The following is a 26,077-nucleotide window of genomic DNA, read 5'->3' on the forward strand; positions in this document are numbered from 1 at the left end:
AGGAAGAAGGGGCAGTGGAAGCTTGCAGACTATCATTCGTTCTTACTTTCAGTGATATTCCTGCCTTCCAATTACAGCTCCAAAATGGCTGAAACTTATTCTGCTGAGCGTGCTCCAGAAGGCAGTCCAACTGTGTACTGCAATACCTTAGAGCATGAGTTATGAGCGCGCACACACGTCTGTGTGTGTGCGTGAGAGAGTGTCAGTGCCAACAAACTCGTTATAGACTCAATCCACAGCTCTGTCGTAGGGACAATGATCCTCTTGATTTAAGATCGCCTTTGGTCTCTGTTTTCTTCCTTTCCCAAATGCTGTGCGCTGGAAAATGAGCCCCTCTGCAGCAGACAGAAAGCACTGCAGACCCACGTCCTGATTTAAATGTTTTTTTTTTTTTTTTTTTTTTAAATCAAACTCTTCACCTCATGCGAAACTCATCCCATGACAGCGAAAGTTCCTCTCTCTCTCCCCAGCAGCTGTTTCAGATGTCTGCTGTCGTAAACGAGCCGGCGTATTACGATGTTGCTGTTTGGTTTTGGCACAGAGAACAGGAGCGACTGGATTGTCAGACTTTTGGCCCCTTCTGCATGGCTGTTTGACCCAGGAAAGCGGGCAGTGACGGAGGAGTCAGGTGGACCAAAGAGGGCCTCCTCGGGTCTGCTGGGGCACACAGGCACGATCAGCTGCACCCTCCTTCTTACAGGAACTGGAACCTTCCTGGAGTCCGGAGACAGACAGTGTCAGAGTAGCCCCGCAGGACACGGTGTGGAAACGTGAATTAGCAAACCCCCACAGCGCTCATTCATGGCAGCAGCTCTCTGCAGGTGCATCTGGGCATAGGGATGTAGGGAATCAAAACGCTGCGGGTCTGAATTGTGCAGAACCGTCGCTCTCAGTGGGGTTTTGTTTCAGTGTGAAAGGACTGAACGACACTACCTGCAGTCGTCTGTGCCGTGATATCGTCCAGATGCAACGCGTTCATACACTCACATCCCCCAGAAAGGAAGACATATGGCGTGTGAAATGAACACCACTCTCTGGCAAACCTCTGCAGTATTGGAGAGCGGGAGGGAGAGGTATGGAGAGAGAGAGGGAGACAGAGACAGAGCGGGAGGGAGGGAGAGACAGACAGAGTAGGAGGAAGGGAGAGAGAGAGAGAGGGGGAGTGGGAGGGAAAGGGAGAGAGGCGATGTGTGAAATAGCTCAGGAACAGGATGGATTGTACAAGACTGGCAGCTTTCCTGTCTCTGTGAGATGTGTGGTGTCTTGTGAACAGAGGCCTGTGGGGGAGAAGGCGACTGCAGGAGTTAGTACAGCGTGTGGAACCGGAGGACGGAAGATAGAAGGAGGGGAGAGGAGCGGAAAGCAGCGATCCCTGACACTGCACAGAGAGATGCCGTCTGCATGTCTGCCACAGTGCTAGTTAAACTGAACGGACGCTAGACCATCTGTGTGGTTCTGGTCTCTGTAAATACATGCTCTTCATAACTTACAAAAGGTCATTGCTCCCAATGCAGTGAAGTTAAAGCATCTCTGACCTGATGGGTACAGAGCCAGCCAGGGGAGGTGATCTTACCTGACTGTGGGTCACAGTGATCCCAGAAGCACCAAAGCAACATGTGTAACACTCAGATTACCCAACCATCACAAGACACAGCTACAACAGCTGTGCACTAAGGAAATCGCCACCAAGGTCTGTTCTTCCAAACAGAGGGGATTATGGCTGAGTGTCACTGTGGTGCTCCCAGCAGCACCCTGGTGTCCCAGCTGGGCGGATGTCTACATTTTTACGCTTTCAGCGTGCTGTGCACTGAGGCAGAGTGAAGCTCATCACTCAGTGCTGTCTGCGGAAGGCAGCAGCTGCAGTCTGCTGGGCTGTTGCAGCGTAGCGATGCTCCTCTCTAACGCGGAGCCACCAGCTGCTCACAGACTCTTTGAGGAAGCACTGTGGCCCAGACACATGGAAGGATTTAGGTCCCCTCCTTTTGCACTCCATCCTGAGCCCTGGCCCCGTTTCCGAGGGACTGGACCGGGTCCGCTATGCCTCACTCATTGGTCCTCCTTACACCTAGCAGCTCCTGAGAGTGCTACACATGTTCATCAGCACTGAGCTCCACTGAGCATGCTCAGTACAGGCTGTTCAAAGGAACCAACAGAGGGAGCAGCTGGGTCACATGACCAGAGCTGAGCACATGAGGGGTGGAGAAGGAAAGAGGAACACGACTCGATCTTTCTTTCTTTCTTCTCTCTCTCTCTCACACACACATACGCTCTCCAGTGGACACCATTTGAGAGCATGCAGGTATGATGTTGATGGGACCTGAATGCCTTCTGTTTCACAATGCCGTTTAATCATTTAATCTTCCTCTTTTTGTAGCGCATTTACTTTTTTGGTTTTGCTTCCTTTAGGGTCATTTTTGAACGCTTACAGCTTCATTTGTTTATGGTTGTTTTCTCTGCTGGATTATTTTAAAAGGGTGACTCACCTTCATTCTCCCTGACTACAGGCCAGAGCAAACCACATCAGCACCCATAGCAACAGCCTTTACACCTTTTCAGAAGCTTTAAAGAACAAAAGTGAGGACAGGACAGGTGATTGCTGAAGTTCTCGACCTGTTTGGCTGGGTTGCCAACACAAACCTCAGCAGCGTGTTTCCAGGAGGCTTGGATGTGGGCAGTGGGCGCAGTGCTTTGATGGTGGCTGGGAGGAAGTGCCACAGGCCTGTGTTGTTTTGTGCTTAAACGGCACGTTGGCCAGGATGGAAATCTACAGCCAGGGGAGCAGCGCACACAGGGAAGCTCCAGCACTGATCTCTCGAACTGGGAGACGGAAACCTACCAGTCCGAGGTCCTGCAGTCTCATGTGAAGCGTCTCTGTTTGCCTGCCCCAGGCTTGCGTGGGCTTGGTTTCAGTCTCAGGACAGGAGCGCACTGAACTCAAGGCTGTTCCCTCAACCTCCCTGCTCCTCTGTAAGATGACCCTGCCAAACACGCTGAAACACACAGAAAGTTATACGCACAGAAGAAGAAAGAGAAGGCCAAAGAATCCACACAAGAAGCATGCGGACAAGGCTACATTTGAAGCACAGAGCAGTCAGAAATGAAGAATTCATGAGTCGATATGACTCTGCAAACCATTCTAAATGGCATTTTTTAAATCCAGTTTTATCTGTAAACTCAACATTTTTATGTATAAGCTTTTCTACTTGTAAGAAGAAGGCCCATTTCCTGCTCAGCGGCAAAGCACCAGAAGAAACTGATTGGTTTGAGGTGCGGGAGAGTTTACCAGCACAAAGCATATCTAGAATCAGTTTGTCTGAAATTTTAAATAAAAAAATCGAACTGGATATTCAGTTACTGGGGTTGACAAGCAGGTTTGGAAAGGCAGGTTGTTAAGAACACCTGGGATCAGAGATCGTATCAGTACCAGAATCACACCGTTTCTTTTGCTACCAGCAGTCCGTATCTGCTGTGCCATTTAGTTGTGTGCGTGTGTGTGTGCGTGTGCTTGTGCTTGTGCTTGTGTGTGTGCGTGTGCTTGTGCTTGTGCTTGTGTGTGTGCTTGTGCGTGTGCTTGTGCGTGTGCTTGTGCGTGTGCGTGTGCTTGTGTGTATGCGTGTGCACGTGCTTGTGCGTGTGCGTGTGTGCATGCTTGTGCTTGTGCGTGTGCGTGTGCTTGTGCTTGTGCGTGTGCTTGTGCGTATGCGTGTGTGTGCGTGTGCGCTTGCTTGTGCGTGTGCGCTTGCTTGTGCGTGTGCACATGCTTGTGCGTGTGCGTGTGCGTGTGCTTGTGCGTGTGTGCGTGTGCGTGTGTATGTGCTTGCTTGCGTGCATGTGTGTGTGTGTGTTGCTCATCACTTTCTCAATCAATATCTCTCGCTCTCTGGCAGAAATATACCATCTAGTGGTGCTGCTGTGAATGTTGTGAATTATGTCAGACAGAGAGAGGCGTCAGATTCAGCAGTCATAGCGACCACATTACCATCGATTCGGGTCTGATGTATGTCGACACAGGCGGCACAGTCATGCATGCTAGCCAGTAAAGGCGGCCTTGGACCACACTGCCATTGTGTGAGACAGCTGAAGGAGAGAGATGACAAAGGCAAGCAGGCTGTTGTTGCGGGAAGAATTGTGGGATGCCGATTTATTCTGCTGGGGTATGGGAGAAAGGTTGCATGCTATATTTCATTGAAAAGATTTCTTCTCCTGGCGGACAGAAAGAAGCAAAGAGATTTGTTGGAATGGGCAAAAGGTGTCATGGAAGGAGAGTGTAAGTGTGGTCAAATTATGTGTGTTTCTGTGTGTATGTGCACGTGCATATGTGTGTGTGTGTGTGTGTGTGTGTGTGTGTGTGTGTGTGACCTGGGGAAGTGTTAAGGTAGTTCCAGCAGGGCTCCATTGAGTGTGGCCTGTACTGTAGTGAAATACAGGAAGAAGATCTGTGTTTTGACAGAAGACTTTGGAATATTGGATTGTTCAGGTCAGCTCAGGAAAAGAAACATTTATACAAATATTTATTCTTTTGTTGCATTTTCTTTGCTTCTTTGTATTTGGTCTTGGCTCTGGGATTTGATTGGGATTTATAGAGGAATTCGAACTCCCTCCTCCCCACACTCCTAAACAAACACACACACTCTTGGAAATATGTAGTGTAAGCATTTTTGTGTCAGTAACTAACCTGTTATGAAATGGCCATGATCTCTACTCCTTCCTTATCTGAGCATATTCCTCAGTTAGCCTGTAGGGGGAGTGCTAGGGCACATAGATGGCAGTTTTATGTTATTTTTTTCCATGAGGAGAGCAAGAGAGGGTGTATTTGTGTGTCTCCACATGAAACATTAGGGAGTCCTCTTGCTTTAGAGGAGCATTCATTGATCTGGCTAGTGTGAATTGTGAAAAGGCTTCAGCCTCTGGATCTGGCTTGGGGCAGGCACACTCGTCTGGCTCAGAGGGCTGCGGTGATGCTAGTTCAGGGCAGACCTCAGTCTCAGTCATTCTATAACATAATGGCACCCTTCGACAGAATGTCTGTGCTACAGCGCTGGAACTCCCCTGAGTGTAAAAGTTTGCTACCAGTGTTTCACAGGCTCTGAGCAGCCAGTCTCAACACGACTGTTGCTTGCAGAGGAGAGTGGGACTTTTACTGTGACGTGATTTCCAAGCCCATGACAGCTTTGATTGGTGGAGCCATTTGCAAGCGGAACTTTTCCTGTTTGAGGGGGCGTGTTGGCTTTGGCTGCCAATCAGTAAGGAGCAGCAAATGTTAGAGGGAATCAGGAGAGCTTTTCTTTATATGCTGAATTCTTCTGCAGGTATTGCTTATTCTACTCTACAGAGCTGGGACTGTAGATTTCAGGAAGAGACTGTGCAGTTTGCATGTGTTGGTGTGTGTGTGTGTGTGTGTGTGTGTGTGTGTGTGTGTGTGTGTGTGTGTGCGCTTGTGTGTCTGGCTCAGGGTGTGTGTGTGTGAGTGTGTGTGAGTGTGTGTGTGTGTGTGTGTGTGTGTGTGTGCGCGTGTATGGTGGAGGAATTGGTGTTTTTCTGTTAGTGATGCTGGAGCTGGTTCCCCACCATTTCCTGTGTTTCTTGTTCCATGACACTGGAACACCCAGCATGTCTGGCATCTCTGTGGACGCCTCAGTAGTAATGTCAGGATGTGGGCGGGGGCAGTGGTCTCCGCTGACACACAGGATGTCCTGTCAGCCGCGCGCTGACGGTGCGGGGCGACTGAAAATCTTCCTCTAAGGCTGTGACTGCGCCTCTGCAGGCCCGCTGTGCTTTCAGAGCACGGCGCCGTAGGGGGACGTCCTGAGGACCCCCAAAACTGACGACAGCGCGAGGTGCTGTTCTCCTCACTGCGGCGACTCTCCCCTCAACCGCAGGCCTCTGCACCCCACAGAAAGGTCGTGTGGCAGGGCTAAAGCCCGGCCAGGTCAGGAGTGGTGCTCTGGGGTCAGCGGGGTTAGCGGGTCTAGGCGAATGTCCGTCTTTGTGATGGAAAAATGGAAGACGTGATGGGGTGTGAGAGGGAGGGAACTGAGCCTGGCAAGCAAGTGATGAGACGCATCTTAACCTCAGCAAGAGCTTTCACAATCCCCCTGCATTTACACGCTGCTTGTGCCCTTCACTGGCACTCACTCTGTTCACTGCTGCTATTAAACATGCAGCTGTAACCGTAGGAGATGCTCGCTTTTAGAACAGCCTGTTCTGAATTGGACTGTTTTTATGCTCTCCAAGACAAGGATTTTGTTCACAGTAATCCCTTGCTCTTTCTCTCACTGTTTCTCTTTCTCTGTCTCTCTCTGTTTTGTTTCTAGGCTCTCTCTACGCGGTAGACACTGTGTAGACCTAGAGGAGCTTTGAGGGTCTTTGTGTGTGCACCCTTCAGAGTGGGTAAGTGTTGTGCTCTATGATCACATGGCTGCACCTTTCCTTTCCTACCTCGGGGGGGCTGCTGTTTCCTGTTTCCTGGGGGGCTGAGGGTGAAGGCACTGTGGCAAACTGAAGGTCAGGTGGCTCAAGGCTCGTCTAGGTTTCAGAATGGAAAACCACAGAGAGAGACTGCTGCTGGGTAATAGATTTGCTTAGAGACTGATTCACTCTGAGTCCCTTTGAGACTGAGGACTGTGATTGGACTGGACAGTGGTGATCATTAAGAGCTCTGTGTGCGTCTGTGTGTGTGTGTCTGTATGTGCGTGTGTGTGTATGTGTGTGCGTGTGTATGTGTGTGCGTGTGTCTGCGTGTCTGTGTGTGTCTGTGTGTGTCTGTATGTGTGTGTCTGTGTGTGTCTGTGTGTCTGTGTGTGTGTGTGTGCGTGTGTGCGTGTCTGTGTGTGTCTGTGTGTGTGCGTGTGTGTGTCTGTGTGTGTCTGTATGTGTGTGCATGTGTGTGTCTGTATGTGTGTGCGTGTCTGTGTGTCTGTATGTGTGTGCGTGTGTGTGTATGTGTGTGTATGCGTTTGTGTGTGTGTGTGTGTGTCTGTGTGTGTGTGTGCGTGTCTGTGTGTCTGTATGTGTGTGCGTGTGTGTGTATGTGTGTGTGTGTGTGTATGTGTGTGTATGCGTTTGTGCGTGTGTGTGCGTGTGTGTGTATGTATGTGTGTGCGTGTGTGTGTATGTGTGTGTATGCGTTTGTGTGTGTGTGTGTGTGTGTGTGTGGGTTGGCTGCTACTTTCTCTTTCCCCTGTGTGCTTTATTTGCCATCCCCCGGTGCCCTCAGACTGGGACTCCTCTCTGGCTTCATCAGGACCTCGCTGTTGTTGTAACGTTGTGGTAACGTTGCACGGCGGGAGAGAGAGAGAGAGAGAGAGAGAGAGAGAGAGAGAGAGAGAGAGAGAGAGAGAGAGAGAGAGGCTGCATGCTGCAGGAATTGGAGCTGAGCTGCAGTGGAGAACGAGATCCATTTTCGGCCCCCAGGGAGGTGGCCAAAGGAGGGCAGAATTTGGGTGATGGCCCAGGACGTGTGCAGGATGCAGGCCCAGGACGTGTGCAGGATGCAGGCCCAGGACTCAGTCTCTGAGCCTTTTTAACTCGGTTTTTACACACTTTATTCAGCAAAGAGGCGGGGCTGTTTATGGCACGTGGGGAAATCCGGTGGCCTGACCTCGGGAGCATTAAACTGGCAGGAGCTTCCTGCTAGTTTTTCCACCGTCCTTTATTTGCATAATTTTACTACGTTTAAATGGTTTATTCTTTCTATTTTTTGCAGACCTTTGATTTTATTGGTTTTTATCATTGTCATCATCGTTTCAGAGGGAGCACAGGGAAGTCAGGTTTTGCCACATTACTTTTGGTTTCGGTATGTTGTTGTAAAATGTACTTTTTGCTCTCCTGAAGTGAAACGGTTACTCAGCTGCCTTCTCTTTCACTCAGTGCTTTTCACAGACGCTTCCGCTGTTTTCAGTGTGCTGTTTTGTTCTTAGAGATGCCTAATGAGGCCTTTACACAAACTTGCCCCCCTCTCAGTCTCATGGAACAGTGAGGTAACAAACTGGATTTCTGAGCTGTCAGTCAGGGCGTGGTTTCTGACATGCTCTCTCTTCTCTGTGGGCGGAGCCAACAGCTGTCATTTATTCTTGGGCTCTGACCAAGGTCTTTGTATCTCCCTGCAAGTCACACTAGCTGGATGTTATCACGAAATCTGGAGATGTCAGTGTGCTGGTCTTGCTGACAAACTGGCTTCTTCTTTAAGCCCACTGATGACCGTTATTTGCTGTCAAGCACCTCCTCTAATGTGTGTCACTGCAGACAAAAAATATTTACAAAGTAATGCATACTGGAAGCCATTTCCCTGTGAAACAACATGTTCAAAGTAGGCAACTTTTCGTCTCTTTGATTCTCTCAACATCTCTTTTTCTTTAGATTATTAGTTTTGTTGCGTCTATATACACGCGTACACACACACACATGCACACACACACACGCACACACACACACGCACGCACGCACGCATGCACGCACGCATACGCACGCACGCACGCGCACACACACACACACACACACACACACACACACATGGCCATAGCAGTGCGGACTGGGTGACAGAAACTGGTGTGTGTGCGTTGGTCCCGTAGGTTTGGCCAGGTGCATTGTGGGTGGAGAAAAGCCCATGAAGACAAAGGTGATGAAGGACCCACCCAAACCCAGAGAGGCGGGTGAGTGAGGACTGGGTAGAGTTGGGCGGGTGTAGCCAGTCACTGCTCACAATGATACCTGTCTGCGTCCGGCTTCTCTTTGACTTCTTTAGTGAATCTACTTTAGTAAACTTCTTTAGTTGTTTCTGCTCCTTCTGTTACTGTTAATCCTGGACTCAGCGGTGTGAGGACATCAGCAGGTCTCTAGTGTGTTTCCAGGCCTCCCTGTGTCTGCACCACACACAGACCTTTGACACTTTAGCCCGATCAGAGATGATGAGACGAACCTGCCCTGGTTCTGGGCCAGAGACATGGCTGGATTTTGTTCTGTCGGACCTCTGAATCCCATAATCAGAATTATTGTGCCGATAGACGAATGCTGGGGAGGTGTGTAGCTGGTGAAAAACAGAATCCGTCCAGCACTCTGCCTTACCACCGTGCGTGGTACGCACAGGAAAACAGACGCAAATGCAGTAGCCTCTGTCTGGGGGAATAACCCCTCTGCTTTGTGCTGCTGACATTGTTCTACCTAGACAATTAAATCTGTGCGGTATTAGTGACAGTCTGCTGTTCAGCTCACAAGTGTCAATGCTGATGGTTCCTAGGAGGGGGCAAGGAGGGTGCGGAAGGGGGCGGGGACCTTTCTGGGAGAGAGGCGGAGCTTCACGGGACCTGTGACAGGCTGGAGGCGGGGAAAGGCCCCCCAAGCCCCGCCCCTCAGGTGACTGCAGGAGGCTCAGGGAAGCAGAGTGAGCAGGGTGATGAAGCGGGGTCCAGCGGGATCGAGGTGGCAGAAAGAGACGTCCCTCATGCCTCAGACACGGGCAGCGGCCAGGGAGAGGTCACGACCCCACCCAGGACTAGCGGCTCACCTGCAGACCCCTCTTTGGTGGGGCGCGTAGCCGAAACCCTCCCCCAGCCTGCCCCAGCACAGGCCCGATATCCCAGCAGGGCGGAGTCAGAGACGGGGATTGGCAGAAACCAGAGCTCTCCACCACCTAGCACACCTCAACGAGCGAGGAAAACCATGGCACGACCGGCCGCCGGGCAGAGGACACTGCAGGTAACAGCACCACAGGTAAGCATGCGCTGCTCTTCTCTGAATTTGGGTGGTGTTATGGTCTTTTGGGATTGCTCTGGAAGCTAATTGTCTGAGACACTCCAGTCCTTTGGGTTATGGGCTAATTTAGCATCCCCCTTCCTAAGCCCACACTTTACAAGAATAAAAGAAATATAGTGACGAGATCAGACTCTCCTGCCCTACTGCTAGACTACTCAGTTCATTATTCTGTCTGTGGCCTAGAGCTTATTCAGCACTGTATCAAGTCTGGTCTTGAACATTCTGCTGAAAAAAATCATCTGTGAAAAAAATACCTCCCAGTGTGAAATTGTCCTGTAACTTATTTCAAACTGTGTCCTCATGTTCTGCAGACAGAACACAGCACAGCATTCTGAGTGAGGAAGGCTGTCCCTTTCACACTGAAGGCAGTGGTGGGAGAGGAGGGTGGGCCACTGTGTGACCGGGGGCGTTTCTAGCCTTTGAAAAGATCAGGGGCTTGTCTTTTTTTTTGAAGGGAGATCGGCATCGGTAGGTTGGCGAGGTTATATCTACCTTTATAATGAATATATATTATCATCACACCTTCGGATGCTGCAAGTCAAGTTCCACTCTGTTACACAGTCTGTCTGTTGTTTTGCTATAAACACCTCCTTTTTCAGGGTGAAAATAATCGGGGCTAGGCTTAATGACAGTTGCGGGTGGGAGGATTCATGAATTTCTGAATGGGTGCAGCTCAGTGATTTGGGCCAATCACAGTGCTGTGCTGCAGATATCAAAGTCTTTTGTGCTAGTGGTTGACAGCACAGGCTTGCATCACTCATTATGGGGTTCATGAAGCCTCTCTCTCCCTGTCCCAAGAAAAACCAACCAAGGCTGTGACTCTGCATTCTGCTTCCAGGCTCAATGCCCCTGTACCTTTTAATCCTTGATTGATTCTCTCTGAAATAATAATTCAGATTGATGCTCTTTCTAAGTGCACTTTTCTTTGTTGCGTTCCAGAAGCCTCTCATCACAGAACAGAGGGAAACGAAAGGTGAGAGGGAGGGGGATGGGAGCAGGCCGGGACCGACGCCCCCCTCCCAAACACAGCCATCTCAGAGCCCCTCCCCCGCCGCCCCCGCCACCCTCTCCAGGTCACAGACAGGTCAGACTCGTGCAGACTGACGAATCTGTATCCTATTAGAGTTCCTCTGGGTTCTTCTCCTGTAGAAGATTTGGCTGCCTGAGTCAGCATTGTGCTGCCTTCTGCTAGAAAAGGTTCACACTTCTGCTGTTGTTTCAGAATGTACCTGCTGGTTTGTTTGGAAAAATTGGATTTTTCACAATTTATCATGGTATTAAATTATTAATTTATCTTTCTGTTTAGCTGCTGCTTACATCCACAGTGCATTACGTAATGCACTGTGGATGTAAGCTAACTTTTCATGTCATGTATTAATACAGACGGATATTTATGGGAAATTTTTGAGCAATGTACCTTCCTCAAGGGTACAATAGCTGTGCCCCACTGACCATGCTGCCTTCACAGGCAGACAGGGGAATGGGTTTTACAGTTGTAATGTGCCCCCCCCCCCCCCCCACTACCACCTCCCTCCCCAAATAGCCACCAGGAAGAAGAAGAGGAAGATGGGGATGTATAGCCTCGTCCCTCGCAAGAGAAGCAAGGTGCCGAAACAGCGCTCCCTGCTGGACATGTTTAAGAACCTCAGCCAGCCTGCCACCATGGCACAGGTAAGGCCTCAAACATGCAGACACCTAGACCACAGCACAGGTAAGACCTCAGAAACACAGAGACCTCCACTACAGCACAGGTAAGACCTCCACAGACCTAAACTGCGCTGGATGCTCGGTGGAAGACAAGTCCAGGTTGGGGGTGAAGCCTGGACAGGAGGGTTTTGAGACAGTGTCAGAAGATGGTGAGTGAGTGTGCAGCTCAGACAGGTGCAAATGCAGGTTACTCACCCCCCCCCCCCCCCCCCCCCCCCCCCCCGCCCCCCCACAGGAGGAAAGCCACCAGGTGAATGGAGAACAGCTGCAGAACGAATGTGAAGGGGCTGGAGAGGATCCAGAGAAAGAGGGAGAACGTCCCGGGACAGGGAGCGAAACGGGGGACACTGCACCCCGAGAAGGCAGCGGGACAGCGGACCCCACCCCCCAGGTTAGTGTTACCCCCCCAATGAGAGCACCAGCCACCTCTGCAGAGAGGTCTGTCTGGGTGATGTGGAGTTAACCAGTGGATTAACTCTCAACACTGATTCAGATCACACTTCTGCATGTTGATACATAAAATACTGTATTGAGTACCAAGAGGATGGTAATCAAGCCCCATTGTTCCTGAGAAATATTAATTTTTATTGCATTGATAATAAATTACATTATATATAGGCTGTCTCTCATTTATATAGTACCTTTCAAGGACCTTGACACACTTTACTGCAAAGGAGGGAAGTTTTGTGGAGAACCTGGCTGATACTTCTCCAAAAAACACCTGAACTGAATGAACAACTATTCAAAACCAAGAGTTTAAAAATCAACAAAGGAATAAAAAGAACCAGCCTCAGCACAGAGTCAGCTGGAAAAGGAAAAAAGCGAGCTCACTGCTCTTCAGCCACCAATGGCATGTGGCTCCCACCTGACAGATTCCCGGCAGCCATTTTGCACCCGAGCTCTCACCACCCATCATCTGGAGAGGGAGGGGTTCATTCAGCCAGTCAAGCTGAGGGGTGGTCAGGGGGCTGGATCAGAGGGCCAGGGCACAGGAGAACCTCCTGCTGTTTGTGAGTAGTGCTGTTGGGGTCTTTAATGACCTTCTCCTCTCCCCTCAGGGGCAGCTGAGGGAGGAGCAGGGTCCCGAGGAGGAGGAGTCTGGTGAGGAAGAGGAAGACGAAGAGGAAGGACACAGCTCAGATCTGGTGAGATGTGCTCACAGCTCTCTGTCATACTGAGAGCTTCACTGCTGGTCAGGTGGTTTCTCAGGAGAGCAGACTGTGTTAAATATGGCAAGGTCAGTGACCAGGTGTGCCCCTCCACCCCAGAGCTCAGAGTCTGGCCTGAAGAAACAGTCGCAAAAGAAGGGACAGAGTGACATCCCTGAGGACGGACCCTCCAGGAAACACAAACGCAAAACAAAATCAGAGACAGAGGGGCTCTCAGGTAACATCATCATCGTCTTATCATCATCATCCCCATCCGCATCACGATTATCATCATCATCATCATCATCATCATTATCACCACATTTTCTTTACTTAAGGTTATCTTACTGTACGATGAGAGATTAATTGCAGTTTTACCTACCATGTAAAGTGTTACACTTTTCTACTTTACTGCTGTTCACTGCTACTATTGAGTATACAGCTGAAGGCATAGGAGATGCTCAGTCCTAGAAGAGCTGGATGTGAAGACTGTTCTTATTATGCTATCTCTTTCTCTCTCTCTCTCTCTCGGTCTCTTTCCTCATCTCTTTCTCTGTAGCTGTGTCTCTCTCTCTAGGCAGTGAGACTCCATCCCAGGCAGACAGTAGTAATCAATACACAGAGCTGCCCCTGGCCTCTCTGGATCTGAAAGCCCAGGAGGAGCTGTTTTCAGCCCAGCACTCAGGTGGGACTTCACCTGCAACACAACGTTAGAACTCTAGAGGAGATGCAGGAGCCAGGTTGCGCTTATGAGTGTCACCTGGCTTCTTTACATGTCTGTCCGGTGTTGACCTCTTTGGGTTTGAAACACATAGTGGCCTCCTCAGGCTCAAAGCTGCATTTTTCATTTAAAACGAATTTAAAGTAAATGTAAAACTTCTTATTCTGTCACTTTTAGAGTCAACATTTGACATTGTTGTATATTATCTGCTGTCCATTATGCTGTAAGGCTGTCAAGGGCTTGCCCTGTGGTTGGATGATTTAAGGAGTGAGAAAGGAAAACAGCAGAAGGAGCCAAGGAAGTGGAATTCACTGCTGTGTGTCAAAACGAAAAGGGATCATCACCACAAATCAAAGGCAGAGACTAGATACACTCCCCCTGCTGGTGATATGTTGCTATTGTTGCATTTATTCAGCAATAAGTTTAGGAGGCAGTTATGGCTGGGTAGATGGTCTGGGGGCAGTCATAGAGAATGGCTTGTGCTATTGATGCCATTGCTTGGGTTATTGACAGCACCCTGATTCCCATTTTGACCCCCTCTGTCGATGACACACTTCACATCTCCCAGGGGGGTTTTCAGCTAACCAGCCGGTTGCATTAGCTGGTCTCTCGCCAACGATACCATTATTGGATATTAGATAAATATAATATCTAATAATATTGCCTAATTGCAATATTGAGTCTGCGTGTATGTGCCTAATTCAGTATTTAAAAGACAGTACCCATCTATCCAAAATTCATTTTTTGTGGCCAGGCTTTGTTGTTTTATTTTAAGAAGTACAACACAAAATATTGTAGTCTGTTATACTCTGGTTATATTAAAGGTCATATTGTATTAAAGGTCAGGGCCGATACTGGGAGGGGGAGGATCAGAAGAAGGGAGCACAGCCTCTGTATTGAGCCACTGTCTCTTTGAATCAGCAGAGATTCCTTCGCATGAGGTTACATTAGGAGAGGGACTCGTGTGTCCTCTGATGCGTGGGATTATCTGGACCGAATGTGAAACTGTGTGCGACTGCAGGTCAATCACAGCAGAAAGGCCTGTTTCACTTACAAATACAGCATTTCAATTCCAAAGCATGGCTGACACGCATGAACAGTGTAACATGAAATGTTGTCACAAGAGACCCTTCCTGTGAATGCTCAACTATCTTATCATACCAGGTGTGGTGGTCATTTTTGTATCATTTCACTTATGTTTACTGTGGATTTTGGGGGCCAGTTGGCAAGATTTCAGCTCTTGTCCTCAATATCATAGCCGTATTCACTAACCGTAATAGTCGTAGTCAATATCGTAGCCATATCTCAAGTTTTATGCTCTACATTATTGGCATTGGTGAAAGACAGCAATGTGTTGTGATATACCGTATTTTGTTCATCTCTGTTGAAATGGAGAAAAATATGGCCCCCTGGTGGATGATGGAGGAAATGTTCAAATTCAAAGCGCTGTCATGTTAAGAAATTTGATTCCTTATATTCATAATGTTATAAGTGTGCATGTTATTACTGGATATTTGCAATTTTCAATTTACTTTTATCCATTTTTTCAGGGGTCTCTGAGGTTGATATCTGTTTACTCAACCCCTGGGAAAGTGCTTGGTTGGAAGCACCAAACTTTAATCAATCATCCTTATAACTCATATATACCTCATATTTAACTCATATGGTGTGTCTGGAATGCCCAGCCAATTGCTTACACAGGGATTAACTGTGAGACACTCCTTACCTTTGCTCAACATGATTCTTAAAAATAATTTCAGTCTCCAGAGCGATAATAATGATAATGATATTGGGGCGGGGTTATGACGATGTCTCGTGCCCTTGGTGCAGGGGTGTCTGGGGGAGGAGGGGCCTCAGAGGCTGACGCCTTGCTGGACCCGCCCCTCTGCAGCTGCCGCATGGAGACGCCCAAAATCCGCGAGATCCTCACACTGGCCAATAGGAAGTGCATGGCCACCGAGAGCATGGACGGGCAGGTACCGCTGACGCAGCGCCCCCATTGGTCAGGCAGCCTTTCTGTCTGCCTGCGGCACAAGCCCATTGGTCGGATGGGTGTCTGTGTTCCTGAGGTTCAGCTGTTATTTCATCACTGCATCGCAAGGAAGCTGTCACCTGTCAATCACTCATCACTATCAATCACCCATCTCTGTCTGTCACTCTCTCTCTCTTTCTCTATTTCGTTCTGTCTCTGTGTCTCTCGTTTGCTTTCTGTCTCTCTATCACTAGTCTGTCATTTTCTTTCACTGCTTCTGTTTATTTCCCTGCCTGTCTCTCATAATTTCCGTTAATGTTGGCTTTATTAACATAAGTCAGGGTTGCCAAAGAAAAAAAATTGCTGTTCATTATAACACAATGCACATTTACAGACATAATAACAGTACCATGAGTCATATGGATAACAGTGATTACAGGGCATCTTTTTCTCTCTCTTCCTCCCTCTCTCTCTCTCTCTCGCCCCCTCTCTCTCTCTCTCTCTCACTCTCCCTCTCTCTCTCTGTCTCTCCTCCTCTGTCTCTCTCTCCCTCTCTCTCTCTCACTCTCCATCTTTCTCTCTCCCTCTTCCCCTCTCTCTCCCTCTTCCCCTCTCTCTCACTCTCCCTCTCTCTCTCTGTCTCTCCTCCTCTGTCTCTCTCTCCCTCTCTCTCTCTCACTCTCCATCTTTCTCTCTCCCTCTTCCCCTCTCTCTCCCTCTCTCTCCTTCTCACGTGCAGCTGACCCGCTGTCAGAACGGTGTGGTGAAACAGGAAATGATGCGTCCCTCCAGCGCGGTTCCTCTGCTGGTTCTGTGTGAGGTCCACCGGGCCGGCATGGTCCAGCACCAGTGCTGCCCGGGCTGCGGGTTCTTCTGCCAGGCGGTGAGTAAGGAGAGTGACTGTGGGGACAAACATCTCACCCGACCAAATCCGTTTCCAACACTGCATCATCCCAGGAGTGATACTGGTTATTAGTGAAGTCAGGTCTATAGTGTCAGCAGTGCAGTAATACAGTGGTGTGTCGTGGTGGTAAAGGCAGGGCTCATAACCAAAAGATTGCTGCTTTGATTCCCCAATAGACTACTGCTATTGTTCCCTGGGTACTTAACCTAAATATCCAGCTATATAAATAACATATAAAAAATTGTAAGCTAGGTACAGTAAATGCAGTTTGCCCCGTGATGTAAATGTGACCTGAAACTCAGTGAGGAAGTTGGAAACACATTTCTAGGAACATCTATTTGTGTTCGACTAACCTTAAATTTACTAAATTGGAAATGCTAATGAATAAGGAATAGCAGACTAGCATGAAACGGGACAGTAAAAATGGTGTGGTAATATGAAATCAATTTTGCTCTTACAATCTGACAGTGTTAACATCAGGATTTAAGGTGATGCTGTCATCACAGGGGACCTTCATGGAGTGCCAGCCAGACAGCAGCATCTCTCACCGTTTCCATGACGCCTGTGCCTCGGTGATGAGGGGGCAGAATTTCTGCCCGCACTGCGGGGAGGATGCCAGCAAGGCCAGAGAGGTGACCGTCGCTAAGGCCGACACCACCTCCAGCGTGCCCCACCCACCGGCCCCCGCCCTGGGGACCGCCCCTGCGAGCGAGGGCAAGGCCGACACCACCACCGGGGGGTACGACCACACACCAGCGGGGAAGGGGTGTGGGGGCAGTGGGGGGTGAGGGTGGGGGGCGAGGAAGACCTTTTAAAATTTTGTAGATACATTCTAACATCATAATGCTGTATAGGAAAACTGTTGTTCAAGATCACTTTTGTTATCTATTTCAATGTGACCAGCTCTGTTCATCTGAACCTGAGTGATGTGCATGTTTTTTATTGTTATAGTTGTGATTTTATATGCATCGTCCTCATTGAGAGAGGGTCTGAGTGCTCACTGAGGGGTGTGTCTGTGTGTCTCAGATCACCTCACCTGCGGCAGCTCGGGCAGCACAGGACTGGGGGCCCCTCACTGAGACCCCTCGAAACGTCAGGCCTGTCTCTGTCCCCCTGCGGGTCCCAGATGGGGGCTCTGACTGTGGGGAGTCCCTCTAAAGACTCTCTGGAGACCATCCTGCTGGCCCTGGATGCAGAGAAGTATACTTCTACACTTACCTTTAGATCATATATGGTGCTTCTAAAAGTAGTAGATGCGAAGACTTTTATTTGCTTATTAATGCAGGCCTTATTTCCAGCATTTTACTGCAACCTCTACATGTATTCATACCAAGTCACAAGAGAAGATGAAGAAGTTACACAATTGTGCTAAAAGTTTTTGTTTAAAGAAATGAAAATAAGTAACATTAATAATATTAACATTAGTAATATTAACATTACCGCATCTGCACCGAGCCACATCGTAAATTTCTATAAATAAACACATGGATCATTCATCGATACCACAATTCATCAAGAAGCAGCTGTGCTCGTGACGCTGTGTTTTGTCTCAGGCCGAAGAAGCTGAGGTTCCACCCAAAGCAGCTATACCTCTCAGCCAGGCAGGGGGAGCTCCAGAAAGTTCTGCTGATGCTGGGTAAGACCCGGCCGGAGCCCCGCGGGTCCAGAGGCCCTCTGCTGTCCGGGACCAGGGGGGCGGGGGGTGGGGGCGCGGTCAGTCCAGGAGGGGGATCAGAGGTCTGCTAGGAGGCGTTCAGCAGATAGGTGACAGGAGATTAGCCTGCTCTGCTCTTGCTTTTCTCAAGTATCATTGTTTTTTTAACTGTTACTTTCACTTTGAGTCTGTTTTCAACTCTGTTTTCAATTGTAGCTGCTGTATTTTGTTTTGTCTGTTTTGTCATATGTTCATTGATTTGTTCATCATGTTATTTTGTGACAGAAGCCTGATTCCCCATGTTGCTGTGGACATGAGCGTCTGCTGCTGCTTGTGCTGAAGGTAACGCTGAGCTGTCCGTCCGGTGTAAAGCAGCCTGTTTTCTCTGTGTCGCAGTGGACGGGATAGACCCGAACTTCAGGGTGGAGACCCAGAGACGGCGCACCCCACTGCACGTGGCAGCCACGGGCGGCCACAGGGAGGTCTGTCACATACTCGTCCAGGTGAGGTCAGCGCTCACAGGACAGGTGGGAGGAGCGGGGGCAGGTCAGTACTGGAGCCAGAGTTTAACTGTGTCACTGTCAAGAGGACACAGTGGAAAATGTTCTCATAATAATGGATTCATAGGCAATACTGAGAACTGTGCAATGTTTTACCGTCCATTCATATATTCATTAATTTGATTTTAATTACGCCTGACATGAGTGGAAGTAATGGAATGACTGTTTGGAAAGAAAATTTTCAAGTGGTACTTTTAATAAGCGCTCCTTATAAGACATCATTAAAGGGATTCATCAAGGATTTTTAGATATCAAACACTTGGACCTGATTTAGTTGTTTAGTCCAAAATGATCAATTCATATGGACAATGGTATTGTGGTTATGTTCACTATACTCAGTTATTTTTGATTAGTCTTACCGGTCAACACTAAACTGACATTATTTTGTTTGTATATCACACATCAAATAATTACTTAGGTTGAATAGTAATTTATGATGGTGGACAAAGCTGGTTTGACATCTGCTCTGTTGAGGAAAGTGGCAGGCGTCTCTTAAGGCCCTGTGACCTCTGACCCCTGTGACCAGGCTGGTGCCAACCTGGACATGTGTGACGAGGACCAGAGAACGCCCCTGATGAACGCTTGTGAGAGCAACCACCTGGAGACAGTCAAGTACCTGCTCAGTGCAGGGGCCATCACCACTCAAAGGGTAAGAGGACGGCTCGCGTGCTCCCCCTGCAGGCAGGGCTCTGCACTGCACCTTACAAGCCTATCTGACTCTATCACTCATGTGAAATCTAAGCCCAAGGCTACTGCCAACCTGCTTCCCAGAATCAGTTATTCGAAGGGCACTGAGGGCTGTTGCCTGAATAATCACCAGTAGATGGCGCTATTAGCAGTAGCTCACAGTTATTATTTAACTGTAATGGTTGATGGCTAATTGTTGATGCTTAATGATTAGTCTTACATTTTCTGAACAAAAACAAGATGGTCTGCATTTGACAAGTCAAGTGTTTAGCTGGTCATACTGAGGTCATGATAGAGTCAATGGCTGTTACAAGACTGTTATGATGCTTGGCCTGTCCAAACAAACACATTCCCTGGGTTTGATTGTAGTGCCCTTTATGTTTGCCTAAGTATAGATTTATATTAGCTGGGAAGTGCAGGTGAATGCCTCAGAGGATATTTTGATAGCATTATTGTGAGGTAACTGAACTGGCCCTCCTCTCTCAGGATGTGGATGGATTTACCTGTTTGCACTTGGCTGCTAAACTTGGTCACAGTGACATCGTGCAACTTCTCCTGTCCAATGGGCTGTTAGAAGTCAACTGTCAGGTAATCACACCTCCGCTCCGTCTTCATCACCAGCGCTGTCTGATGGCATGTAATCATTTCTCATTCACTGCATGAATAATGGAAGATTTCAGGATTGAGCCGGTTTTACTATTCTGAGTTGTTATGCGTGTTGTAATGTGGGACGAGACATCTAAAAAAATCCCCTGGCTCTCTTTAAATCACTAACGCTGTCAGCACTGTTGAGGGAAACTTTCACATCTGACATATCTGATAAGTGTTATTGGGTGGTGCCATACCCTTGCCTGGCTTTAATGAAAACCTGCAGACTAAACCTGATGTACTCTGCTCTGCATGCAGTCTGAGCAGAGATGCAAACATATTGGCCCTTGAGGGCCAGGGTAGAGTAGCCCTGCAGGCACTGCAGCCCTCCAGGACCAGAGTAGAGTAGCCCTGCAGGCACTGCGGCCCTCCAGAACCATGGGTAGAGTGGCCCTGCAGGCACTGCGGCCCTCCAGAACCAGGGTAGAGTAGCCCTGCAGACACTGTGGCCCTCCAGGACCAGGGTAGAGTAGCCCTGCAGGCACTGCGGCCCTCCAGGACCAGGGTAGAGTAGCCCTGCAGACACTGCAGCCCTCCAGAACCAGGGTAGAGTAGCCCTGCGGGCACTGCGGCCCTCCAGAACCAGGGTAGAGTAGCCCTGCGGGCACTGCAGCCCTCCAGAACCAGGGTAGAGCAGCCCCTAAGGCACTGCGGCCCTCTAGGACCAGGGTAGAGTAGTTCTGCAGGCAGTGCAGGCCTCTAAGAACAGGGTTAAGTATTGCAGGGTAGTTTGCTCTGAAATGCCAGGCTGGAGCCTACCTCTCTGTCTGCCAGGAAACAGACCCCCTGCTGTGGTCGGTCTCTCTGCATTAACATCACCCCTGGGAGACGAGTCTGGGAAGTCACAACTGCTCCTCCTAACTGCCAGATACGTTGTGGTCATGTTTACTGTGATGTAGAACCGTGGACTTTCCCAGGTCAGCTGGGGAGGGAGACGCGGAGAGAAATGTCCCGCTGAACCTCGCCAGATCCAGTGACACGGAGACCTCCTAAAACCCTGGTCTCCTAGCACTGAGCATGATTTCAAAGAGAGTGGCTCCATATGCCTGTCCCAGCTGTGTGAATGCAGGAGTCCCTTCTCCTTATTGTCTTATTGTGCTGCTGTTCATCTCTTTTCTTTATTTTGAGCATTAGGGGTTGATTCCTTATCACAGAAGTGTATGTTAAAAACACACCTGGCTCTTTAAAGGTTAAGAGGATTGTTCTGGGGGACATTTGAACTTGTTCTTCCCCGTTGGATGTACCAAACCCTGACATACAGTATTGTTTATCTTTGGGCATGTGGCATGTTAAATACTTTCCCTTTTTGCTCATCTGACAGCCTGTAACAGTGTCTGCTGGTGTGCGTAAGGTCAAGCAGCAAATGAGAGGACAGAACAAAGCTGTGATGTCACTGTGATGTCACTGCGATGTCACTGTTTCCAGGATGACGGCGGCTGGACACCTCTGATCTGGGCGACTGAGTACAAGCACATAGACCTGGTCAAGATGCTGCTGTCCAGAGGGGCAGACGTCAACATCAGAGACAAGGTCAGGTGAAGAACCAGCCTGTATCATTTCCCAGAATTCACTGCAGATTTTCGTGTTCTTTCTGTCCCTGCGTTTTGCGGCTTGTTGGCTCACAGATGCACTGAATGGCTGTCGTGTACTCTTCTCCCTCTGATGTCTACCCAGGAGGAGAACGTGGGCCTGCACTGGGCGGTTTTCTCAGGCAGTGTGGAGGTCGCTCAGATCCTTCTGGAAGCCCGCTCCGACCTCCAGGCCGTCAACGTCCACGGCGACTCCCCCTTGCACGTCGCCGCCCGCGAGCACCGCCTCGACTGCGTGACGTGAGTACCAAGGGGGCGGAGACCGAGAGTGACCTCCCAGGAGACCCTCCCCATTCTCTGGGATTACTCTCCTGAGATCCCTGTGAATCAGGAGATCCGCAGTGCGTCAGGAGCGGATTGAAAGAGGGTTTAGTTCCTTTCATAGGCCAGAGGTTACCTGGAGTCACCGCAGCTCTGTGAACACCGAAGGAGGGGTTACCTGGTTACATTACATTACCGGGCTGATCCTGCTGGCAGCATATGCTTGTCCCACAGATTACACCATGCAGAAAACCATGTGTAAGACTTGCGCAGTGAAACAGAGATGGGCTCAGTGAATCAGTTATTGCTTTTGATGAGCCGGAGGTTATCTAGAGGCACCAAAGCTCTGTGCATCCTGTACCAATAACGCAGACTCTTCCCCGGAGGGGATATATTCCATGTAGCAACAATGTAATAAGGTAATAAACAAGTTATTAATTTGGATAACATGCCCTGCTGTGTGATCTGGGCAGCAGCGGCATGGTATAGTGATAAGGATCAGGGCTCATGACCGAAAGGTTGCTGGTTGGGGCACTGCTGTTGTACCCTTGGGAAGCGTACTTATCCTACAATTGCCTCAGTAAATATCCAGCTGTATAAATGAATAAAATTGGATGTAAGTTGCTCTGGATAAGAGCGTCTGCAGAATGACAGTGTAATCTGTGGTGTTGATGGGGTTTTGGTGTGCCCGCCCCCTCGACCCCAGACTCCTCCTCTCGCGGGGTGCAGACGTGAACCTGGGGAACCGAGAAGGGGAGACGCCCCTCGAGTGCTGCGGCCACGGCTCCAAGGTGTGGGTCGCTCTGCTGGCCAATAAGAAGCTGAGGGAGGCGGGGGGTAACCACGCCAACCTGGTGGAGAAGATCCTCAACAGGTACAGCTCATTACTGGTCTGCTGTGAACTTCTGGTGCTCTGTGAAATCACACTATCACATATGAATATGCTTTCACATTAACATTAACAGACTGTTCTACATCCATATTTATATAATGTTCCTATTTCCTAGTACCACTTCTGTTACTTCTTTCTTATGTACTTCCATTATTGCTATGAGTTATGGATATTACGCGATTTATTGGCATTATGTGTGATTTATGGTATTGTATGTATTAACCTTCCCACAGTCTCTCGGTTGTCTTAGTTTCAGATTAGCGTAGCCTTGTTCCGATTGTATTTAAAAGCGGAGTATAAATTGTATGTTTGGACATGTTTTGACGTGTCCCCCTCCCACAGGGATATTTCGCAGGGATACGAGAAGACCCCCATCTCATGTGTGAATGGGGTCGACAGCGAACCCTGTCCTGACAACTACAAATATGTTCCCCGAAACTGCCTCACCTGCCCTGTGAACATAGACCGGAACATCACCCACTTACAGGTGAACTGCGCTGTTTGCCCCACTGTGGCTGCCTCAGTCTGTGTCTGCTAACACATGAGTAACAGAAAATGGTTAAAAAAACAGTTCATAACCTTGTAACCCAAAAGGTTGCGGTTTCAGTTTCCATATGGAGTTCTGCTGTTGTACCATCGATCTCTGGCCCTTGACCATGCTTAACCTTAACTGCCTCAGTAGATACCCAGCTGTTTAAATGAGAAAAAACTAATTTAAGATGTAAAGTGCCCTGCGTATGGGCATCTTAATCTAATAGGAAATGCAGTAGGTGCTCAGAGGACCTGCATATGCTTCCTGCGTATGGGGTCAGAATTGTGCCACACATGCATAGATTAGACCAGGTTAGTCCTGTAGGTGGCGCTCTGCCGTCTGCAGTGTTAGGTAACAGCTGTGCGGCTCACTCTGTTTCAGTACTGCACGTGCAAGGATGACTGTGCCTCCACCAGCTGCATGTGTGGCCAGCTGAGCCTGCGTTGTTGGTACGACAAGGTGAGCGCAGAAGTCAAGAAGAGGGTGTGATTTCACTGTCTGAATCTCCTTCAGTGGGTCTATAATAAAGATGATAAGGTTTCTCCCATAGCCAGACCAGTGGATGAGTCAGAAAATTATTACTACTTATAGGTAATTTCATACAAAATGATTTAAAGTGTTTTTTAATTTAGTTTATTCTGTAGTTTATGGTATTTGATGGTATTAAAGGGAAACTTACCGCTGGGTTCACTCATGGTTGGCCGTTCTGACCGCTTCGCCTTTGTGCAGGACGGCCGTCTGCTTCGGGAGTTCTGCTGGGAGGACCCGCCCCTGCTCTTCGAGTGCAACCACGCCTGCTCGTGCTGGCGGACCTGCCGGAACCGCGTGGTGCAGAACGGGCCGAGGTGACTGGGCCTTTTGAACCGCAGCCAACACACCGGTCATACACTCAGCCCACACCGCCAAACCCGTTACCATCACCACAGCTCTACCTGGTCCTGAGCAACATTCAAAATATCAAACGAGTAAACTGCCTGTTAAAATGTATTTAGACAACATTATCACAGAGGCATAGTGGTGAACATGCTTATCTGGGTAAGAACATTTGTTAGCTTAGTTTTGAAGTAAGACAAAGTATTTTGACAATTCACAATTTTTTTTTTTGTTGTTTTTAATTTGTTTCAAAATCATAATTTTACAGAGATTGAAGGAAATTTTACAAAGTATTACATCATAGGTGATAAAATCTTAGAGCAATTGTATTTTGTGCCCCAGGGTTCGGCTGCAGGTGTTTCGGACCCGGAACATGGGTTGGGGAGTGCGGACCCTTCAGAACATTCCACAGGGGACCTTTGTATGCGAGTGAGTCCCAGATCCAATCCCAATCACAGGGGGGAGGTTTGAGGTAGTTGCTCAGAGTTAGGATCATTCAGTCAAGGTTTCTATTGCATTTAGAATCTTTCTGTTTAAGAACCGGTGTGTGTGACAGTTACATGTATTTGGCCACAGATCTGGCACACATGTGCTCCACACTGAAAACTCTGTCCCCACCATTGCTGAAGCCGAGTGTTCTGATTTGCTGGCTTGTTATGAACATTCTTGAAGGGGCGTGGTCTAAAACAGAATGATCACTAACTGGAACCTCCTAGCCTGCAGAAGTAGCAGAATATCTAGTCATAATAGAATATCTGTGGTTTTTCCTTCTGTATTCACACACATTCACAGTCACATACCCATATGAAGCGACTGTGTTGACCACACCACATCAGCTGATTCTGGTACTGTGCTGCATTAGTATTCATGTGGTGTTCAAATAGATCCCAGACAAATAAATACTTAATAAATATTGATAGTGAATTAAAAAAACACCGGGTATTACAGTATATACACAGAACTCAACCTGAGGCAGAGAACATACTGTCTTTTCAGAGCTGTTCAAACAGTCTGAGCTCTGAGCTGGAGCAGATGTGTGATAACATTATGAATATGTCATGGAAGCGATGAGTCACTCTTTATGAAGGCAGAACAAACAGTGATGCTATCTCAGGAGCTAGCACATACTCCGTTATGAAATAAATTATATATATTCAGGTTATATCAGGAAGAGCCAACCCCTGTGTCATTTTCAGAGAGTGAGAATGGGTGGAGTTTCTGTGGTTGGAGGTGATGTTGGCAGCACTGTATTTCTCTGTGCAGATACGTGGGGGAGATCATTTCAGACGCAGACGCTGACATCAGAGAGAACGACTCCTACCTGTTCAACCTGGACAATAAGGTAGCACTTGTGGCTGTTCACACACAGATAGTCACACTCAGTTCAAATACAGCGTCATCATCTTCACGCGCTAAATTAATTACTTTTGGCATTGTTTCCCTGCAGTGGGTTATTGCACGCTGGATTCCCCCTACTGCCATGCGACGAGCCTGTCTGGGCTTAACGGCCTTCTGGTCATTAAACATCTTATGTTTATATTTGTTTAATGATTTGATGGGGCAGTCAAGCTGGCAGCAAGAATGACTTACAGTGATGAGTCATTACAGTGGGACAACACCAGGGGGCGCAGTAGCACAGAGAGGCACAGAGTGGTGCATTTAAAGATTTGTGTCTGCCAGACTGCTGATAATTTCCTTATAATACAGAATGATGTCCTTTATGATGCAACATTGCATGTCTTCAGTAGTAATTACATTAATATTAATTCAATGTGTTCGACATAAAAAAATGGATTGTGCAAGGCCAAATGTTAACAGCATGACCCTATCCAGAAGGAGGTGATTTAACGCCTTATGTTAGCGGTGCTGGCTAGCACAGAGACCTACAATCAAGAGCTGTTTCTGTCTGTTGCTTCACCTGTACTGCAGCGCACGGAAATGATGACCATTAATTCTGCAGGAACCCACACACATCTCCTGCACCAAAGTTCACCTGGGTCTTGGAACTTGTGCATAACAGTTGTAGGGTGTTGCACTGTGCTCCCGCACCAGAATCAAGATTTAGGGAGCACTTCCGTGGGTCTCTCTGAGAGGCTACTGAATGTACCCCTACCTCAGCTTGGTAGAAATCGACAAACGGCGAAATACGAATTGCGACAGTGGGGGTGATGTAGCAGAC

General features: G+C 48.5%; 1 protein-coding gene across 1 annotated transcript in view; it reads left to right on the forward strand.

The window, feature by feature from the left end:
• Window positions 1–26,077, forward strand: part of ehmt1a (euchromatic histone-lysine N-methyltransferase 1a) — a 33,257-nt gene that overhangs the window by 4,984 nt on the left and 2,196 nt on the right. The window contains exons 2-26 of the mRNA XM_036526127.1: window positions 6,315–6,390; window positions 8,571–8,651; window positions 9,236–9,708; window positions 10,690–10,834; window positions 11,294–11,421; window positions 11,693–11,848; window positions 12,516–12,602; window positions 12,726–12,843; window positions 13,165–13,290; window positions 15,157–15,302; window positions 16,038–16,181; window positions 16,709–16,986; window positions 17,229–17,402; window positions 17,756–17,838; window positions 18,253–18,359; window positions 18,943–19,065; window positions 19,590–19,691; window positions 21,177–21,281; window positions 21,426–21,580; window positions 22,308–22,475; window positions 22,836–22,980; window positions 23,407–23,484; window positions 23,755–23,870; window positions 24,241–24,327; window positions 25,162–25,240. Coding sequence (XP_036382020.1) covers window positions 8,606–8,651; window positions 9,236–9,708; window positions 10,690–10,834; window positions 11,294–11,421; window positions 11,693–11,848; window positions 12,516–12,602; window positions 12,726–12,843; window positions 13,165–13,290; window positions 15,157–15,302; window positions 16,038–16,181; window positions 16,709–16,986; window positions 17,229–17,402; window positions 17,756–17,838; window positions 18,253–18,359; window positions 18,943–19,065; window positions 19,590–19,691; window positions 21,177–21,281; window positions 21,426–21,580; window positions 22,308–22,475; window positions 22,836–22,980; window positions 23,407–23,484; window positions 23,755–23,870; window positions 24,241–24,327; window positions 25,162–25,240 — 3,369 coding nt within the window. The 5' untranslated portion in view covers window positions 6,315–6,390; window positions 8,571–8,605. The remainder of the gene's footprint in view (window positions 1–6,314; window positions 6,391–8,570; window positions 8,652–9,235; window positions 9,709–10,689; window positions 10,835–11,293; window positions 11,422–11,692; window positions 11,849–12,515; window positions 12,603–12,725; window positions 12,844–13,164; window positions 13,291–15,156; window positions 15,303–16,037; window positions 16,182–16,708; window positions 16,987–17,228; window positions 17,403–17,755; window positions 17,839–18,252; window positions 18,360–18,942; window positions 19,066–19,589; window positions 19,692–21,176; window positions 21,282–21,425; window positions 21,581–22,307; window positions 22,476–22,835; window positions 22,981–23,406; window positions 23,485–23,754; window positions 23,871–24,240; window positions 24,328–25,161; window positions 25,241–26,077) is intronic.

The sequence above is a fragment of the Megalops cyprinoides genome, chromosome 4 (genome assembly GCF_013368585.1).
Source record: "Megalops cyprinoides isolate fMegCyp1 chromosome 4, fMegCyp1.pri, whole genome shotgun sequence".
Lineage (NCBI taxonomy): Eukaryota > Metazoa > Chordata > Actinopteri > Elopiformes > Megalopidae > Megalops > Megalops cyprinoides.